This window comes from Podarcis filfolensis, assembly GCF_964270895.1.
Source record: "Podarcis filfolensis genome assembly, chromosome: 14".
NCBI classification, from domain to species: domain Eukaryota; kingdom Metazoa; phylum Chordata; class Lepidosauria; order Squamata; family Lacertidae; genus Podarcis; species Podarcis filfolensis.
This window is the reverse complement of record NC_139616.1, coordinates 27,755,160-27,774,839: the sequence shown is the minus strand read 5'-3', so window position 1 is coordinate 27,774,839 and position 19,680 is coordinate 27,755,160. Positions and strand designations below refer to the sequence as shown.

At 44.9% G+C, this 19,680-nt stretch overlaps 3 protein-coding genes across 7 annotated transcripts in view; 2 read left to right on the top strand and 1 right to left on the bottom strand.

Moving 5' to 3' along the window:
* Positions 1 to 6,824, top strand: part of PDPK1 (3-phosphoinositide dependent protein kinase 1) — a 43,519-nt gene extending 36,695 nt beyond the window's left edge. For both annotated transcript variants that reach the window (XM_083587181.1, XM_083587180.1), the window contains one exon: positions 1,652 to 6,824. In XM_083587181.1, the coding sequence (XP_083443307.1) occupies positions 1,652 to 1,681 (30 nt within the window). In that variant the 3' untranslated portion in view covers positions 1,682 to 6,824. The remainder of the gene's footprint in view (positions 1 to 1,651) is intronic.
* A 486-nt stretch (positions 6,825 to 7,310) lies between these two features.
* On the top strand, positions 7,311 to 13,651 carry UBE2I (ubiquitin conjugating enzyme E2 I). 3 transcript variants are annotated; one of them, XM_083587188.1, is made up of 7 exons: positions 7,311 to 7,541; positions 8,185 to 8,263; positions 9,074 to 9,157; positions 9,847 to 9,919; positions 11,131 to 11,240; positions 12,239 to 12,318; positions 13,007 to 13,651. In XM_083587188.1, the coding sequence occupies exons 2-7, from the start codon at positions 8,198 to 8,200 to the stop codon at positions 13,068 to 13,070; spliced, it is 477 nt and encodes a 158-aa protein (XP_083443314.1). In that variant the 5' UTR covers positions 7,311 to 7,541; positions 8,185 to 8,197; the 3' UTR covers positions 13,071 to 13,651. The 3 variants fall into 3 exon arrangements, with proteins under 3 accessions (XP_083443314.1, XP_083443316.1, XP_083443315.1); XM_083587190.1 differs by having other exon boundaries at positions 7,540 to 7,731; XM_083587189.1 differs by lacking the exon at positions 7,311 to 7,541 and adding an exon at positions 7,675 to 7,894.
* Positions 13,652 to 14,041: 390 nt separating this feature from the next.
* TSR3 (TSR3 ribosome maturation factor) lies at positions 14,042 to 19,638 on the bottom strand. 2 transcript variants are annotated; one of them, XM_083587186.1, is made up of 6 exons: positions 19,205 to 19,638; positions 17,251 to 17,444; positions 16,448 to 16,621; positions 15,170 to 15,233; positions 14,840 to 15,030; positions 14,042 to 14,171 (listed from the first exon to the last, which is right to left on the bottom strand). In XM_083587186.1, exons 1-5 carry the CDS (start codon positions 19,612 to 19,614, stop codon positions 14,856 to 14,858), a joined length of 1,017 nt encoding a protein of 338 aa, XP_083443312.1. In that variant the 5' UTR covers positions 19,615 to 19,638; the 3' UTR covers positions 14,042 to 14,171; positions 14,840 to 14,855. The 2 variants fall into 2 exon arrangements, with proteins under 2 accessions (XP_083443312.1, XP_083443311.1); XM_083587185.1 differs by lacking the exon at positions 14,042 to 14,171 and having other exon boundaries at positions 14,533 to 15,030.
* Between the last annotated feature and the right edge of the window lie 42 nt (positions 19,639 to 19,680).

Here is a 19,680-nt window from a genome sequence, read left to right as displayed (position 1 = left end):
AGATGTTTTGGGTTCCCAACATGCCAGTGCTATTAAGCAGATAAGGGTCTTTAAAAATAATAATGATTCATGTTATTATTTGAACTATCTTATCCTTGCTTGGTGAAGCCAAGGAGTGAGGCTCCTTGATTCTCTGGCAGAGCCATTGCACTGAGTTCTCCTTAGTCCTCGTCCTCCTCAAGCAACACAAATAGTGGCCTGGAATGTGGCTCTTTGAGTGCCCTTCCCAGGTCCTTCAGTTGAGGGCTGAAAAGTACCTCTGATCTGTACTGCACATCCCCAGGCGAGGAGGAAGGCAGCAGCTTGTGGGCAGCCGAGGCCACCTGTGAAGTGTCAGAGTGCACAGCCTGCCACAGCAACACCTTTATTTCTTGTTCTTGGCCAAGGTGTCTCCAAAGTGACCTGGAGTTTTATGGTGGTTTCTTCTGGTAGTTGATGTCATCATCACCCAGGTTCCAGGCAGGGAGGAGGCAGCCAAAAGGGTTCTCCAACCCTGATACAGGGCAAGATACTTAATTGCTAGAAAAATCTATGAAGCCAGGATATTTACATATCTTTCCTTCAGAATGTGAAGTTATACCATGGAATTATTAAATCTCACTAACTGGATCCCAATTGCTGAAAATTTGATAGAGGGACCTTATGATTGTCTAAAAACGTGTTACACATTTCTGCCTCAAAGAAGAGAGTGAAGTGTACCCCCTCCCAATTAAAGTGCATACCGGTAATCCTTCAATATTGTTTATACACAAACTAAGACACTGATGACTGAACACACCGGAAAGTGGGGTATTTGTACATCTTTCTTTGGAAAAGGCAGACAGGCTGTACTGTATTAGAAACTTTAAATCTAGCACACTGGCTACTGAAGACATCCTCATTACTTGAAAAACAATAAAATAAGCACTAAAGGGAGGGTATTAAAACTGGAGCAAAGAACCCAGGCAGGCATGGTTCTGCAGCCTCAGGTTGTGATCTACAACTGTTGTTCACTTGAATTAACCTTTCGGAGGGGAGGGGGATTTCCAGTAGCTGCACCCCTACTTGCAGATTGCAAATGTCATACTAATAAATGCCATAGAGTCATAGAATTGTAGAGTTGGAAATGGATCTCCAAGGGTCATTTAGTCCAACTCCCTGTAATGCAGGAATCATAGCTGAAGAATCCCTGACAGATGGCCATCCAACCTCTGCTTGAAAACCTCCAAGGAAGAAGAGCCCACACCTTCCGAGGGAGTCCATTCTACTCTCAAACACTTCTTACCACTAACGCTTAGTGAGAACATAATCAGCAAAACGAGCTGTTGGTTGCATATATGGCCCATTTTTTAATCCACAACTGTTCTTTTCAAACTGGGAGCTGGACCACTCACATACACTGGCCTAGCTGTACAACCTAGCTAGTTTTGTAGGGAATGGGTGAGTCTGGCCTGTTGGCAGTTCCCTTAATTAACTTCCTATGTTTTGAGTAGCAGCTGACTGCCTAGTTCACCATCATGTTCTAAGGTGTCTTGCGTCAGAGAACAAAATCAGTTTGTTTGCCTGTTTTAAGGTTTTGCCTTCAAGAATGCCGGAGTCTTTCCACTGTGTGAGTCTTGCTGGAGAACCTTACCATGCAGAATCTCACCACTTTTTGTTTGTTTCCTTCCAGATCTTGCAGGAGCGAGGTTCAAGGATGTAACTCTGCCCCAGTATTGAATGCTGACAAGTTTTCCTTTGCATTGCCACACGAAGAGGCTTGGCACCAAGAGGATGTCGCTTGTTCAGACCATTTCTGTAGTTCTGGATTTTGAACCCTGAAGGTGGTGCTGCAGCTGGAGCTGGCTGCTTGCAGATGCCTGCCTTCAGCAGCAAGAGGGGTTGTGTTGGCTCTGGTGCCCGGTTGTGCTGATCTTAATCCCATGGAAAGAAGATTTGACTTCACTCTATGCTTTCCTTCCGAAGAGATATAGCGATGCTTTGCTGATTGTAGGGAAACAATTTGGGTTTTAATAATTGTAGGCAGTTCAAGGTCAACATACTTGGTGCTATGAATAAATTACAGCCCACATGTGGGCAGACATCCTTAAGCAGCTCCAGTTGACTGTGGCGGCTGCTGTACATTCCTTGGGGATCTATTGTAAGAATGCACTAGCCCAGACTAAGGGAGGGGTGCATCTTCTTCCCCCTCCCGACCCTGCTTGCTTCAGTACCCAGAGGGTATTCTCTTCTTGGGAAGAAGGTCTTATTTTGCCCACATCTCTAGGGACAGCCTTCCTCTCCAGGTAACTTGCTCCTGCAAAGGTTAACCTCCAATTTTAGCTACGCTTTAGGATTGAAGCCCCAGTTAAACAAAAATAATCTGGCAAATACCTTGCCTTGCACACATGTGTGCACACACGAAAAACACACACACACACACCAAAGTTGCGTTCTTTGTTTTTAGAAATGCCTGCAAGTATTGCTACCCCCGTGGACTCACAGCACTGAAGATAGACATGGGGGTTGAGTCTTCATGGGTGCTCCATCATGAAGGCTGGGAATGAGAATCTCTGTGCTCAAAAGCATCAGAGTTTGTGCAGCTGAAGGCAGGAATTATTGTGATTCTTTAACAGATGTTTACAGTCATTTCTACATTCTCTTATCTATGCAGTTCCTTCTGATGTTTGGCAAGTACTGTCAATAACACTTGTGGTTTCATTGAGAGAGGCTTGTGGTAAATGTGAAGAAACACAACTGGAGCTTTTTAGTGTACTGTGTTTAAATGAAACCATTAGCATGTCTTTTGAAAATAGGTTTAAAGGAGTATATACAGATCTCTCTGCTTCATAGAGCACAGAGAGGAGCCCTTGCTTGTCTGAGGCTCTCTTAACATGCTACCTATATTTTAACTTACATTAAGCAACTCACAGAAGCTGTGTGTATACACACCCCTTTTCCATTCATTCAGATGTGTGGAGTCCTCACAATCTTGAGCATCCCTTGTCTGCCTGCATTTTTGATCTGGTTTTTGGCAAACCTTTTCTGCCCAGTAGATCAGCAAGTGGGCCATTTGTCTTTTGCCATGGAGACTGGTCTGCACAGAAAGTTGCAAGGCCCTCCTCAACATTGAGTAATCCGTTTGTCTTTTTTAAGATGTTAGCATTGAAATGAATTTACTAAAATGTAATTCTTCTGAAGGGTGAAATGTTTCTACTTTTATACTTTTTTAGGCATCTTGTGTTTGATTACTGTAAAGCGAACGCCAATGTGCTAAGAGATCACATTTCATGTACGTAGAAAGAAATGGTACTGCGAGTGTGTCTGCGTGTGCATGTGTGTGTGCACGCACACATATATGCAGATGCAAAGATGGCTCTTGAATTGGCTGAACAGGCCTTGTTCTCCTTCAGGCCCCACCGTTACTGTGACGCATTCTGCCAGGGCAGTCTGAGTGGCTGGCTTGAAAGGCCTCCATCTCCAAACAGCCTTTCCTTAAAGGTGGTGCACATGCCTGTCCAGAAACTGCCTTTGAATGTTTTTGCTGTAAGTAGTAAAGGATTTGACTGACACAAATTTCAGGCTTGAGAGGGGGCAGCAGCAAAACATGGTGAGTGGAAGGAGGTGGAGCACAGAAGCAGCCACTCTGTCCATCAAGTGGCCAGTGAACGTGTTTGCTGCTTTGGGGTGGGATTTCCCACCTTGCTGCCACTGTCCCCTTATGTCCTTGGAGGAGGGGATTTTTGATGTTCCTCTTGTTCTCCCTCTGACTTTAAAGCCAGAAAGCATCAGGAGACACTTTGGAAGGGGCTGAAGCCAGCGTCTGTCAGGGTGATAATTTTGGCTGCAGGCAAGGTTTTCTCTCTGCATTGGTTTGGCTTCTTACTGAACACAGAAAAAGTTTTAGCATGTTGAACAGTATGAAATTTAAGTTGCATCCTAGGATTTAACCTTGCAAGTGTGGAATCTTTTTGTATTCTTCATGATTGTGGAATGTGGTCTGTGGTATAAAGCTTAGCATGTTGAGAACCTCAGCTTCCATTGTTGGCTTAATAAAAAATACAGGTTTCTTGCTCTCGTGATGGGTAATGTAGGCAGTGAGAGGAGAGCTCAGAAAGCAAGTGGGTGCCAGACTAGGCTTTCCTATCCTTTGTGGCTCTGCTTCTGTCTCCCAGAACTGCCACCTCAGGCCTTTTATTCTCTCCTTTTCCCTTTGTTACTTGTCTGTAGGCTCCTGAAACTTGGAAGCCAGGTATCTTTTAAAAATTAGGGGAAGTATTTAAACTGGCACTGCAGAATATCACTTTCTTTGGTACAAATTTTAGATTGTATCAAAAACCCTATACCATGAAGTGTAGAGGACAGCAGGTAAAGGGCTACCCAGGTGCTTTCTGCTTCTTTGCTCACGTTCTTTAAGGGGAGAGAACAGGTGCTCCTTTCAGCCACTTGCCACTTTCCTCACTTCAGTGTGTTAGTGTCTCTATGCATTCTGCAAATTACACCCCCCCCTTGGAGAACTGGACAGATTTCAGCAACTTAAAAAGGCAAACTTTCCCATTCCCACTGAAATACTAAAGTGGACACAGACAACTTTTGTTGCACTGCTCAGCTGTAGTTTAGCCTCAGCTTTGCCTTCATTTTACTCAGTTTTTTAAAATAAATGTCAATTATTTATTTAAAAGGGGGTGGGGAGAGCAAATGTGAAGTTTCTCATGTAAACAAGGGGCTTGAAGCCCCCCCCCCCCCCCGAGGAGATCATTGATTCTCAAGGCGCAAGAGGCCCTGCAATGATGCCTGACAACAAAAGAAATAGATGCTTCAGTTACATCTGTGCTCATTTAGCCATGCAACTTTCTGTCTTGTCTGTCCCATCCCTTGCTGCCATAAGCTGTCATTTAGTCTGGAAAAAACATACCCCATTTCAGACACTTTCCCCTGCAAGAAAGATAAGTTTAGAGGCACACATACAACCATGGCCTGACACCCAGATGCTGCCATTCCCTGACTCTCACATATTTTAGTAAAAGGTGAGTAGAATGAGTAGAGAAAATTGCTTTTGTCGCAAGAGGAGAGATCGACCCGAGGCCTGCTGTGTCCTTGTAGAGGGTGGAAGGGAGAACACTCCTTTCTCACTGTCAGAGCTACCACTTAACAAAGTTGAGTGTTGCCAAACATTCACATGCTCTCCTACCCCAGGCGTGGCAGCTGTTGCCTCTGTTTCATTTCAAGGTTCTTTCTGATAGTATGCTGGTCTCTGGAGCAAATGATCTTGCACAGTGATATAGGACTAGGGCCAAACTATGCTCACACATAGGACATCCACACCATCAGGGATTCTGTGCAATTGCTACTTGTATGTAGGGGTTCCCTTGCAGACAGCCAAAATCAGTCACCGTCAGAGGGTAGGACTGGTATGGCATTAGAAAGAGATGCATGGACTCCCTCTGGCTTAAAACCAGTAGTTTCCTGCATGTGAGTTAACACCTGAATTCAAGGAGAAATTGAGTTCCTTTGAAAGGCTGTAGTCCAAGTTTAGTCATTGTCTACTTCTTGGACCTTCCTTCAAATTCCATTTTTAGTGCTGTTGCTGAACTAAGATATTTTTCACAGCCTAGGCTACTTTACCTGCTTGCAAACAGAAAATGGATTTGAAACAAGCCTTGAAGTGGTTCTTTGCTTATTCAGTGCTCCTTCACTATCTTGGCCATCTCTGAATCTTGCTTTAGAGCTGCCGTTTAAGATTTGGTAATGCATTTACTTAGGGAAACATGGGTGCCTCAAGCTTTGTGACAACTTGCTCCAAAAACGAGGGCTGAAAGGGCTACCTGGCTGTAATTGTCATGCAGTAGGAATGTCAAGGGCTGGCCTTTCCACAGAACTTGAATGCAAGTTAATGAAAGTTTGCTTGCATCTCAGTGGGGCCGTAATCAAGAAGATGCATTTGCTTGTGAACACTCCATCGTTTACAAAACTGAAATGTCATGTGTGGGAAAGTGTGTTTTCTGTCCTTCCATAGGGTAGAAAACAGGTCATTGCTTGGGGCCAAGTTTATCAAAGGCAGCGTTTTCACTGTGCTTACAAAGGACTAGATTTTCTGTGCACCCGGACAGGAAGCAAATCCGAATACTTGATGCATGCTTTACTTTTTAAAACATAACTACAAACCTAGAATTATTGCTACTACTAGTCAGGGGGGCTGTGTAGTGCATCCATGAGCAGAGGCACTCCTGTGCCTTTGAATACAACAGTATGAGGGCTTCCCAGGAAGGGCACTTGGTTGCCTTTTGGTCTGATCCAGGAGGGTTCTTCCTACATTAAAACTTCCCAGGTAGACCAACCAACATGAGAGGTGAGATCATCACTGCCTTCCTCTGTGCTCTGGAAAGGTTGACCGTTTAAAACATTTAAAACATTTAAAACATTGATGAGGAGAGGCTGGTTTGAAATTAGGCTCTTCCTGTGCCTCCCCTCCAACCCACCAGTTTGCTTTCTGCCAGGGTGGGGGAAGCAATTACATCAATTATTATTTTTTTAAAAAAATGTGGTACAATCTTATCTTCCAGACAGTGGATTAGCAATAGTTCTTTTTTGCACCAGTTCTTTATCTTTGAAGAGTACTTTTTGCAGCAGTTTGACACCTGGCATTGCACCCTTCCCCACCTCTGTACTTTTGGCCTGGCTGTGAGCAGAACAAAATGAAATATTTCTTAGAGGAGTCCCTTTCGAGACATCTCCAGTTCGTTTTCAGGTGGCTGTGTCACTTCTGGAACAAATATATTACTGATATGTGTGGATGTTTTAAAGAAAAGTTTCGTTACACTCGCTCCTTGTAAAGTGCATGAAATAAACGTCTCCTTTCTAACAAAGCTGCCGTTGTGGGTCTTGGTTTCTCGGGCTGCGCTTGCTGGGCGGTGTCGGAGCGGTGTCCCAGCCTCTTCAGGGCGCAGCTGGAGTACGGCTTCCAACCTTGCTGCTCCAGCCAACCCACCCAAGACGGTTTTTCAGCTCTGGTCGCGCAGGGAGGGTCGCATCTTGGCCTCGCAGCATTACTACTACTACATTTATTACATATTTTTTTATTATCCTCCCTCATCTGGCAGGATTGCCCCGGTGTTCTCCACGTGTGGCCCGCTGTGGGGGAGGAGCTTCCCAGCCAAGCTCCAATGGGGAGGGAGGGGAGGGGCAATCGAGCCCCATCCGGGTTCTCAGAGCGACTCCCGTCATCATGGCAACCAGCCCCACCCCCAGAGGTGGGCTCATCGGTTGCCCAGCTCCGTGGATTGGCGGAGAATTTGCCCCGCCCCTGGGCGGAACCTACTTCTCTACCCGCGCAGAGTCGGCCCGCTCTGAGCTTCCCGGCCTGGCCGTGGCGCTGAAGTGCGCGCGCACCGCGCAGGCGCCGTTTGGCGGACGGGTCGCGCCGAGGGACAGGCTGCGCCGACGCGCTCCGCTTCCTGCGAGGGAAAGTCCAGGCTTGAGACAAAAGGGGGGGAGGCGAGTAGGGAACATCCGGGTCATTCGCCGCCGCCGCCGTCGCCTGAATCCGGGACACGCGCGGGAGCTGCTGCTGCGGCCGCTACACGGTGAGGCCTTTGGCGGGAGGACGCCTAGGAAGAGGCCGCGGGCAGGAGCGGGAAGCGGAGGAGGCGGCGGCGACGGACTGGGCCTAGAGGCAGCCCGGAGGCGGAGAGGGAAACGCGCGGCGGAGGCCTCTCAGCCCGCGGAGCGGCCGCCTTCTCGGCCTCCTCCCGGGGCTCCCGCTGGTCCCTCAAGGTCAGGCCTGGCTGCTCGCGCTCCGCCTCCAGGGCGAGGAGAAGGCCGGGTCGGGCCCATAGCCGTGTTCCGCCGAGGCGGGGCTGGTTGCTCCGGGGCCGGGCCGGGCCTTCCTGCGGCGGCGGCGATGCTCTTAAGGCTCGCACGGGACTCCTAGGCCGCGGTACTCCTCCGACCTCCTCCCCCCGCCCGCCCGCCCGGTTGTTGGACTTGGGGAGGGAGGAGGCGGCGGCCTGCGGGAAGCAGCAGCAGCGCCCGGGGAGCGGCGGGAGGCTCAGGGTCCTGGGATCCTTCTTTCTCTTCCCCCCCACCCCGCCTCGCCTCGACGGGAAGGCTGACAGTTTCCGGGGCTGCGGTGGCAAAGTCGCCCCAAGACGGTTTTTTGCGGCCCATTCGGTGGCGGCGATGCGGAAAACTTCAGCTGCCCTGACTGGCATCTGTTTTGTCTTGCAGAAGGACCTTGAATATGTCGGGGATTGCGCTCAGCCGACTTGCGCAGGAGAGGAAAGCCTGGAGGAAGGACCACCCGTTTGTAAGTGGCAGCATCTCCCACTGTGAAGATGAAGAGGAGGAGGGTTTTGTTTCCGGCATAACTCCAGCCCCTTTTTGGTGTTCTAACATTCCAAAAGAACCATTAGCTCAGCAGAGAGGCTTTTTCAAAAAATGAAATAATTGATAATAAGTGAATAAGCACAGTACTTGATATTGCATTAGTAAAAAGTATGTAGAATCTGTATTTAAATGCTAAATAGAAATAGCCACCAATGAATAATATATACATTTTTTGAAGAGACACATTTTAAGTTATTTTGTTTTTTAAAAAAGCTGCACATTGTAAACAAATGATTTTCAAAGGCACCCTGAGTGCCTTTAATCAGGGCAAGTGCCTGTATTCTTTCCAAAATTCTAAGCAGCTATTGGATACTATCAGTGGCTCACTAGAAACTGGCTAGTGGTGAGCCACAACCAATATTTTACACATTTCTGTTCTACAACAAATAATAAACAAAGATGATCATTTAGCTATTGCATAAAAATGCACTTGATTTCTCTCTGAAATTCTAGTCTCTGAATGTCTTCATCATGCTGATAAAGTATGTACACGGCCACAGTGAGTCTGAAGTCCTAAACAGTGTAATAGCCATTGTTGGCCATACTCAAAGTTGACCTGCTAAGAGTACTGGGCCTAAGGTAGCCATGTCCATTAATTTAAATAGGCCTACTGTGAGTAGGACTGACATTGGAGGAGCACAAGGTTCTGTGACTAGCCCTTTCACTAGCACACACTGTATGTTGCCGTGATATCTCACATCATCTTCAGCTAACCTTTTAATTGTTTTAGGGTTTTGTAGCAGTACCAACAAAAAATCCAGATGGTACGATGAATCTCATGAATTGGGAATGTGCTATTCCAGGAAAGAAAGGGGTAAGGTTTTGGATGCCTACCAACATTACTGTTCTGTTCTTGGAAGATAGTATTTTATGTTTGGTCTATACTAGTTTAAGGGTACTTCTGTTATATCAAAATGATTTCACCCATCCGTGAAAAATACTTCGAGTTAAATGACTAAATTTCCATTCACGCCAAAATTACTGTTAACCGCAAAAAGGAATCGTCAATCTGTGTCTTAGTTATTTCTCAGCTGGATGTTTGATTGGTTGTTCTGAAACAGTTTGCTGCTTGTCTCCTAATAAACTCTCAATGCAATGGAATTGAGTGGCCCAGGTGTCTCCATTGGAGAGCATGAAGATGCTTTTCATAATTCTTGTCATTCTACTCTTAACAGGAAAGTTTGTATTGGCAAGACTGGAGTTGTATCTACTCAGTAATGGTAGAATAGGCTAAAAAGGCTTGTATGGAAAGAAATGTTAGCATGTTCTTAAAATGAGGGAGATTTAAAGCGGCTGTAAGAGAAACAATATTTTAACCTGGTGTAAATCTTTCACAGTGGATTTGCAATACTTTGCTGCATTAGTTGTCTATCTTGAAGTATATATGTGTGTGTTTGTAGCTGCCTGATATTCTCATTATACACTTCTGGAGAGTATGCTAGCCTAGGCAGCTTGGTCCTAGATCACTCAATATTTCTAACCTATGCTATGCTCTCCTGACAGACACCATGGGAAGGAGGCTTATTTAAATTACGGATGCTTTTCAAGGATGATTATCCCTCCTCACCCCCAAAATGTAAGTCAAGTGAGATTAACTCATATAAACTGCCTAGAAGTATTTTTTGATTAAGCAGTATTTGAATCTTGCAAAGTAAACAAAATAATGAAAGACTTTCAGATTAAGGTTGTTAAATGATGTAGTGACCCTAGCAACACAATAGTTTGCCACCTGTGTTGTGAAATCCATTCCTTTCACAGGATGCTTTCAACAGTGGTCAGATCTAAAAGTACTTGAAGAAATGTATTATTTCTCTACCAGATTTCTCCCTTGTTTTTGCCTGTACAAATATTAGGAGTCCCTGGAATAGGAGAACAAATTGTCCTGAACCACTGGAGCTCTGTCTTCATTATTTCCTTTGCCCTGATTTCTTATGGATAGAAGCTCTGGAAAGTGGCCCTCAAGTGACAAGCAAAATCTGTGCTGTTGTTTCACAGCTTCTGGTATCCCCAAGGATCCTTAGATGTTGGGCTGCTCCAAGTTTGCTGCTCTTAATAGTTTTTTCTTTTTAACATTGTTAATAACTGCCTTGAATGACCTTTTGTGCAACAGGCAGAAAAATATTTTAATAATTGTTTTAATATTTTCCCATTTGGTTTAAAATGAGGATAGAGAGATGAATTTTTAAAGTTTAATTCTACTGATTATTTTTTTTTTAATGATTGCTTTCCACCCCCCCCATGCTTTTCACTGTTTCTATTTTAGTTGTAAGCTGCCTTGAATCCCTGTGATGGTAAAAGGCGGTATATAAATAAACATAGTAGAAGTGGTATATTACTTTCTAGGCTTCATTGCCTGTTGCCCTTATTTGAATTCATTGTTTTCTTTTTTTGCTTCAATGTTTCACTTGGTCTTGTTATGAATGCATCCAGAGGAAATATTTTCCCCTCACTTGCTCTCCATTCCCTCCACTTTAAGCGGGTGTGTGCGTGCCTTTCTCCTAAGCTGCAGTTCTTCAAATTGTAGGTGGTGATGACAGCAACAGCTGCTCTCAAACAGCATCCCCTGAATGAGAGTGATGAGTGGTGTGTTGATTGGTTGATCCAAGTGTGATTGTTGCAAATAAATTTACTTGAGGCTCCTTTGATTCAGCAACCTGGGAAAGCACAAGTTGTGTGATGGCAAAAAGTTTTTTTTTCTCCTACAGTGGAGTAGTCACATGATGACAGATGAAGCCTTTCCACATAATTGCTTGGCTTTATGTCTGAACTAGGTCTTCTTTTGTGCAGGCAAATTTGAGCCACCCTTATTTCATCCAAATGTGTACCCTTCAGGCACTGTGTGTCTGTCCATCCTAGAAGAGGATAAGGATTGGAGGCCTGCAATCACAATTAAACAGGTATGCATTTTTCTCTACACAAAAAAAAGGGCTACAGGAGGCTGGGATAGACACTTCCCTGGGTGGGTTTAAATTGAGCCAAGTGCCCCTTTTCTTGGCAAAAATCACAGAAATGCAGTAAGCTGGTATTGCCTGCTCTGAATGGCAGTCTCTCTCCAGGCAGATAATTCTTCCGTCTCACCTACTGTGCATTTCTTGTACCTGGAGATTAAACCTGAGACCTTCTGCATCCAAAGCATATATCTTACCAGTGAACAGTGCTCCCTGGCAGCTGTTGATTCACATAGTTCCTGAGCAAACATGCATACATTGTGGCGGAAGTAGTTAACTCATCTGGCTGCAGTTAACCTGGGAGTCTTGCTGCCTTGAAACATAGCCCAAAACTTCTGGTTATGTGGCCATCATACTTTTTGCTCTAGAGAACATATAACTGCTATGGGAAGCAAAACAATTGTGGAATCTAGAGTTTCCATAAGAACACTAGCAAAGAGAGAGGCTGCAGTCGCTTTGCACCCTGAACTCAAGTCCCTTTCATAAACATACTTAGGGTTGGACTTTACCTGCCTGGAGCTTTCCAGAAAGCAAGACAATGAGTTGCGTGCAATGTTAGTCAAACTCAGTGTGCAAGGTTAGTCACACTCAGGGTGGACTTCAGCTGGCTACAGTCCATGTTTCTCCATGACATGAGAAGCCAACGTGTACACCCCAAATCATCATTGGAACAGTAGGATATAATTCAGTGTACTTGGAAAGATCTTGGATTCATGTTTAAAAAACTGTTTTGAGTGGAATTTCTGTCTTTATTTTTAGAGAGCACTGAATAACTAAGCTAAATAATCTGATTTAAAATAAAAATGGTTTAGTATATATTTGATTCAAATTCATTGTGGCCACACAGGGAGCTTCTCATGTTTTAACTGCATTTTCTCATGCAGACTTAAAATCTGTTTTATAACAATACTTGCGTGAAGGGTGTTTCTTTTCTTCTGTGCTCATAGATCTTGTTAGGAATCCAAGAACTCCTAAATGAACCAAATATTCAGGACCCAGCTCAAGCAGAGGCTTACACAATTTACTGGTGAGTAGACTTCACCTGCTCTGATGTGATACCCCTTGACAATTGAGGTCACAGTAGACTGATACTTCCTCTCAAAAGACAGAACCAAATATCCACCGTGTCTCTTTCCCTGTCAATCATAGTAGGTAAGCATTTGTGTAACGCTTTGGGGCTAAACTAGACAAAAATGCAGGGTTTTAAAAATGCAGGAGGCAACTGCTTCAGAATTCAGCAATTCAGGAGTGAATTGCTACCCTTCCTCCAAAATTGTTTGTGTTAGGAAGGAGCTGTTGGCACCAGTGAGGCTTCTGTGCAAGTAGCAGGGGCTGAAATAGTTCAGTTGGTAGAGCATGAGACACTCAATCGCAGGGTTGTGGGTTTGAGCCCCATGTTGGGCTGCAAGATTTCTGCATTGCAGGGGATTGGATTAGATGACCCTCATGGTCACTTCCAACCTTGCAATTCTTTGATTCTGTGAAGTGCTTCACCTATGTTAACCATGTTGCTTGTAAAAATGACACCTTCCTCATTCATATCCATACCCCTTTCCATCTCCAGTCAGCAACTCCTGGGAGATCTGTTAGATCCCAGTGTTCTGAGTATTCTGCATGTGGGGTCTTCAGTGTTTGATTATCTCAAGCTATGGGCTTGATACAGAATGCCTCATGCAGAGAGATCTTTAAAAGTCAAGTCACCTTTCTCTTTTTAGCCAAAACAGAGTGGAATATGAAAAGAGGGTTCGAGCACAAGCCAAGAAGTTTGCACCATCATAAGCTCCTGTCATCCAGCATCTTAAAGGAAGGGATTAATTGGCAAGAACTTGTTTACAAAACTTTTGCAAATCTATTGTCACTATGTACAATTAATAGTCACTTAGGGGAGGGGATTGTATGTGTGCCATTTTCCATATTCGCCACTTGTATACAGTTCTAAATTTGCTGAATTGCCCCCCGTTTTTTCATACAGGGTCTCTTCCTTCAGTCTTTTGTATTTTTGATTGTTATGTAAAACTTGCTTTTATTTTAATATTGATGTCAGTATTTCAACTGCTGTAAAACTATAAACTTTTATACTTCTATAAATTCACTAGTATCTCTAGTTTCTTTGCTTTCTGATGCAGGCATGCTTTAAACTGTTTAGAAGTATATTTTGCCTCTACTTGGCTGTAAGAAGAAAAAGAAAAACATGCCCTCCACCCCCTTTTTTGATTTCTACCAATAATAAATTAGGTTGTTGTTGCTTAAAAGCCTCCAGATCCAAAGTCAGCCAGCATCTTGATTCTGCATCACTTCCTTTGTGTTTATGGCGTTTTGTCTGTGTTGCTGTTTAGAGTAAATAAACTTGTTTCTATAAAGCTTTTTTGTCTCACTTTCTTCTTTTAATATACTTGTCACTTTTGGAGTGACCTCTCTTGCGGGCATTCAATAGCTTTGGGAGAGATATCATGCCATGGTCATTCCAGGCAGCAGGAGGTAAAAAAGATCTGTGTGAGATCTTGAAAAGCCACCGGTAGTTAGTTCCATGTGACCATACTGCTGTATTCAAGCATCCAACATACAATAGCGCATCATTTGGCTGCTTGGCTTAATAGGATGAAAGGACAAACTAACCAAAGTTTGGTACATTAGTGTTTATTCCACTCCCATGAATATACATGTTGGGGGCAGGGGTATGCTTTTCAACACTGCCATATAAGGATTTCCTTCCTTCACATCAAAGCATCCTTTTAGCTGGACAATAGAGACTGAAGGGTTGAAAATGCATGTGTCAGACCCAGTAGCTTCATTATCCTGGTGATATTCTCACTGGCTACTGTCCCACACCCCACTGGTGACCTAAGGAAACTTAGAGTGCAGTTTCATCTTTCCTCTTGCCTGAAAAGTGAGGAATTTTTTTTGTATCAAGGCACAAGTGACACAGGTTAAATGCTGCAATGGGCTGGGGGTGCTTTTGTAACACTACAATTTCAGCCACCTTTGTTTTGCTACCATCTGATCCCCCAGAGGCAGCTCATTAGCCACTGTTGAAAGCTGCACTGGAGGGGTGTGTGTGTGGAGTCCAGCCTTGCTCCAGCAAGGTAGTCCCTTGTGTTCTTCACCCCCAGCAGTATAAGAAGGGTCAGGGTGCCTGCCCATCTCAGCTGGAGCTTCTCATTCAGCATCTGCATTCCCAGCCACCAGGCCACAGCCTCTCGGGTATCAGGAGAGGTACCGAATTGAGAGGTGGAGGCGTTACTTTCAGGGAACCTCTCCCAGTTTATTTCCTTCCAACATCACAACATATTCTACTAGTAGAAACTAGTTGAAATTGTGATTTAAAAGCGTGCCACAGTTGCAGTGTACGGCCACTACAGCAGAAGAGAGACAGTGAGGCCCCATTTGCTAGCAGTAAGTGGGGACTGCTATCAACAGAAGCAGGTTCTCAACCAACTCTGTATATATTCTTAACCCACTGGGGTCACCAGAGCAGAGTGCAGTCAAGCCCAATCCTAGACAGGCTTTATTTAAAAGCAAACCCCATCACTGAGTTCAATGGGACTTACTTTCTTGTAAGAATGCTCAGGATTGGAACCTTGGTTTGTTTTTAGTTTTTCCCCACACAGCTGGCTTGCTGTGTGCAGCACATGTTGCATTCAGGTCCTCTGAGCTGCTACTCTTTCCATCATCATCATCATCATCATCCTCCTCCTCCTCAGATGTTTCTTCATCGGAACTTTCATCACCAGCAGTTATTCTATGAACAGAGATCAGTGTAATACAAACCAAGAAGGAAAAGGAAAATGAGACACTACTGCTATGTCAACTCAGAAGTAAGCCCCACTAAATGGACTTGTTCCCTGGTGGGTTTAGGATTGCAAACCTGAAGATCTTACCCTGAAGCTCTGGCAGGCCTGTTGGGATTAAAAAACTCTTTTCCAGAGTCAATATCAAAGGGGTCTGTGGAGAGAAAAAAGCAGGATGGTAAGCTATTCCAAGTTTTTTCTTCTTCTCTAGAACCATATGTATGCAGTTACATCCCATCTTTCAGAATGCAAATCATTCCAAGATGACTTAAAAGTAAAATCAATATACAATAATTTACCAGTACAATGCCAATAATAATTGCCACAGGCAGTTGATGGTAGGTAACTTAGGAGTGTGGGGTTGGTTTGTTAGTCCAGCTGGTGTAGTCATTGAGGGCAGGGGAGATGGGCAGAGACTTTATATTGACAATAATTACTGCATCAAGGAAGACCAGTATCACTGGCTGACAATGAGCTACTAGGCCTAACTCAAGGTGTTAGTGTTGCCATAACAAAGCTCTAAATGTTGAGTTGAGGTGATTTAATACTTGTATTTCACTTTTCCAACAACAAATATTGAACCATTGTTTTCTGATTACGTTGAGGGGGTTTGTGGGATTTTGGAGCAGTATTTTGTATATTGTAGATACCAGCCCTTTGTTGTTAGGAGGAGGTTTTGAAGGTTGTCAAGGGCCTAGTTGCTGCTCATTTTACTACCGGATTGTTTAAAAGGGCATGTACTTGGTGGTGTGTTAGCCCAGGGCATTTCGGTGTCCCCTAATTTGTCTTTTATTTCTTGCGTTGATATGAGTTTGTTATTTTTGTAGAAGTCTGCTAGGTGGTATAAGCCTTTGGCTTGCCAGGTTTTTATCTAGAGGTTTTGTGCTGCGTGGTGGAATAGTGGGTGGTGTGCCAGGGGAATTAGTGGAGATGGGGTTGAGGACAGTTTAGCTGCTTCTTCCTTCCATGCTTTAAGCATGTTCTGTGTGAACCTGTTTAGTGTTGGGGGGATTTTCCTTAGTTTTTTGAGGAGGAATGAGTAAGCTGTGGTGGAGGTATTTTCAATTATGTCTCTCTCCAGGTGTACTCATTGTTTTGTCTTGTCTTCTATAATGTATGGGATTATGTGGAACACTTTGTTGGTGATGTAGTATAGTTCTATGCTGGGGATTCCCCACACTCCTACGGGGCACCCAAGTTATGTGGCTGACTGATCCCATATGTTCATCCCAGAAGAATGGAGCAGCTTTCTGACTGAGCACCACTTGATTTCCTGACCATGGAGGTGCAGGGGAGACAAAGGCAATGTCAAGGCATTGTTTAAGAAGACTCAAAGGTCCTCAGAAGTAAAAGTCAGTAGGTTCTTACCTATTTCTTCTTTTTCTTTTTCTTGGGCATGAGCCAGAAACTCTTGTTCAACTTTCAGTACTTCCTCTTCACAATTACAGGCTGCATATTTCTCCAGGAGGTCTTTATTCAAATCAAGGAACACGTTTCCCCATTTAAATTTTTGTAAGAGGATTATGGCAAGATCAGAGAATCCTAAAATAAAGACAGGAAAGTCTGCATTTTAAAAAAAATTACAAGGTACTTTGCAGGCAAAGAAGCTGTCCAGCCCCATACCTCCTAGTTGCTGGTGACATTCTGAAATAAATAAGTTTCTATATATCTACCTATCTACTTCATTGGCATAAAAAGTGCATTGTATACATGGATCAAAATACAACACAGTTAATGAAACATATTAAGAGGTACTTTAGGATAAAACTGTCCAGACATTGTGAGGTACGTTAAGACCTATGGTGACAATTTTATAGCGTCACTCAGAAATCTTGCCACATTCTCCAATTAATCAGTTAGTTGGGACAGAGGCAGGTAGCTCAAAATAATGACAGAAGTCCCTCTTAAAATGTAATTGAGCAATGTGTACATTCGCATACACCTTGCTGTAAGCCTATTAGCGGTGCTCAAAAGAAGGGAGGGAATGTGGAGAGAACAGACCCCAGATTCCTCAGCAGATGCCACAGACCCCCAGAACATTTTCAAACTTGCCCCAGTCATCAAGGAAATATGTTTGACACTAAGGCGTGGCTGCACACAGACAGGCATGTATTCATACAGTCCACTTTACAGCAAAGAATTAGACCTACAAGCTTTTTTTCCAGCCTCACCCACAATGTAGAAAGTAGCTGCAAATGCTTCCACACAGGAGAGTTTGCATGGCCGGCCGTAGTTCACTGGATTTGCAGCCACCAGAAAGGGCAGCAGGCGGAGATGGCTTCCCTTCATCTTGGCAAACGGCGTCTCATCCAGCTTTGCCCACGAGCAGTCAATCACCGCAATTCCATTCTGAGCCACAATCTGTCTAAAAACACAGCAACAGCAATTTCAAACCAGGATGTTGCTGGTTTCTCGCCCCACTGGAGCTGCTTTGGGATCCAGTTAGGATAGCAGATGTGAGTTGCTCAAGACCACCAAGCCAGACTTCTCATGCGAAGACACTGGATGTGGCCAAATCTGAATGACCAAGGACTCAGCAACATTACATCGATCCTCTAGCTAGTGAGCTGTGAAGTTTCATCAGCTCACTAGCTAGTGGAAGCATCCACTTGAACAAAGCCCAAAAAGAACACTGGCTGGGAACGCACCTCAACCCTGAAGTATCAGTCTTACAGGCTACACATGAGCACTAAGAAGAAAGCAGCCCTGTAGCTGGACCAGCCTGTTCTTACAGATGCCTCAAGGAAGCTTGCAGGCAGGGCATGAACACAACAGCACTCATTCAGAGGCAGCAATGGAGACAGAACAAAACAATTATGGCTAGAAGCCACTGATAGGCTTGTCATGAATCTGTCTAATCCTCAGTGAAAATCATTCAAGTTGATGGCTATCACTGCCTCTCAGTGAGCAAATTCCAGAGTTTATTACCAGCTGTGTAAAGAGCTGCTTTCTTGTGTTTGCCAACGTTACCGTTGAGTGGCTCTGAGGTATAGCATGATTAAAGGTCCTGCCTTTTCCCCTCCACCGGGCAGAAACCCTCCTCCTGTCTTTGCTGGCTTCCCCTTTCCTCTAGATGCCTATAAATACAGTCTGGCAAGTATCTAAAAAGGACGTAAGGGCTTGACCTTTATTGATATTAATACATGTTCCATATTTTCTTTTAACACTATCAATATGTTAATATCAATTGCAACTCATTACCAAACTTAATATCAATTGCAACTCATTACCAAACTTAATATCAATTGCAACTCATTACCAAACTTAATACCATGGAGAGACCTGGTCTGAACAAAGACATTGGATTCTTATCTCATTATACATGACAAAGCCATTTTTCACCTTCTCACCCCTTGCTTTTTCCTGTAAGACCTATTGCAGTCGTTAAGAGTCGTCAACAGGCTCATCACAGCTATCTGCCAATCACCCATTCCCACCACCCTTCTGAGTAATACCCCTCCCCACCTTCTCACTATATAGAAGGATCTGGCAACTTCTGTTTCAGTGTATCTGAAGAAGTGTGCATGCACACGAAAGCTCATACCAAGAACTAACTTAGTTGGTCTTTAAGGTGCTACTGGAAGAAAAAAAAAATTTTTGTTTTGACTATGGCAGACCAACACGGCTACCTATCTGTAACTGGAACTATCAATATGTGTAAGAGATTCAGGAACTGAGTATTTACCATCTCAAAGGAATGGCCAGGCTACCCAGAAAAGGCAATCATATAAAGCATTATCAGGTATCCTGGCTGACAGGAGAGAAGCAACACACACAAATTTCTGCTGGGGATCACCTCTTTCTGTGATGTATGTATGACGTTTTGGGGTGTGATCTTGAGCTACAGGGTAGGCAATTTCAAAAGTCTATATAACTGCTTGCACACCAATGTTCTGGGTCCTCCTCCTTTCCTGCATGTGGTGAGTGAGCACCCTGTTGCAACAGTTTAATAAAGATCCGGCTTACTAGCTCCTTTGCTTCTCCATATTCTCTGCTTGGCCTCTGTTATTTTCTACCGATAGAGAACCTACATAAGGATTCTATACGGGCTCTTGGATACCCCATCAGGGAAAAGGGAGCAGTTTTTTCTTCTAACACCTTCCTAGCTCCGCCGGCCCCGCTCACCTGTCTGCGGGGGAGACGAAGCGGGTGGCGGCGGGGCTGAGGATGACGCCTCCGAAGCGCTGCCCCAGACGCAGCGTCCGCACCAGCCCCTTCCTTGCCAGCCGCCGCCCCGTGCAGCGCCGCGGGTCGCAGTGGCCCAAGTCCCACATGGCCAGCGGAGGAGAAGGCGAGGCCCGGACTTGGCCGCATCCCCGGACGCTGCCGCTACCCGGCTCCGGCTCGGCCGACCCCGCCGCCGCGTCCTTCACGGGGGAGGAGGAAGAGTGGCCGCGGAGCGGGTCCCCGCCCGAGATGGGGCCGGAGTCGCCGCCGGGGCCTTCCTCATCCTCCGCCTCCGCGAAGGCCTCGTGAGGGGGTCCCTGCCGGGGCTGCCGCTGCCGCCGTTGCTGCTGCTGCCGCTTCCGCCCCATCTCCTCGTGCACCAAGGGGAAAAGAGGCGGATAGAGCGGCTCCCTGACGCCCCGGAAGAGCAACCC

Excerpts from the sequence above, each read along its gene's own strand:
- UBE2I (XM_083587188.1), top strand. The coding sequence starts at position 8,198 with ATGTCGGGGATTGCGCTCAGCCGACTTGCGCAGGAGAGGAAAGCCTGG. Across the intron at positions 8,264-9,073 it reads GGAGGAAGGACCACCCGTTT|GGTTTTGTAGCAGTACCAAC; the intron begins GTAAGTGGCAGC and ends TAATTGTTTTAG. Across the intron at positions 12,319-13,006 it reads GAGGCTTACACAATTTACTG|CCAAAACAGAGTGGAATATG; the intron begins GTGAGTAGACTT and ends TTCTCTTTTTAG.
- TSR3 (XM_083587186.1), bottom strand. The coding sequence starts at position 19,614 with ATGGGGCGGAAGCGGCAGCAGCAGCAACGGCGGCAGCGGCAGCCCCGG. Across the intron at positions 17,445-19,204 it reads TTCGTCTCCCCCGCAGACAG|ACAGATTGTGGCTCAGAATG; the intron begins GTGAGCGGGGCC and ends CTGTGTTTTTAG. Across the intron at positions 15,031-15,169 it reads AGGCCTGCCAGAGCTTCAGG|AATAACTGCTGGTGATGAAA; the intron begins GTAAGATCTTCA and ends CTCTGTTCATAG.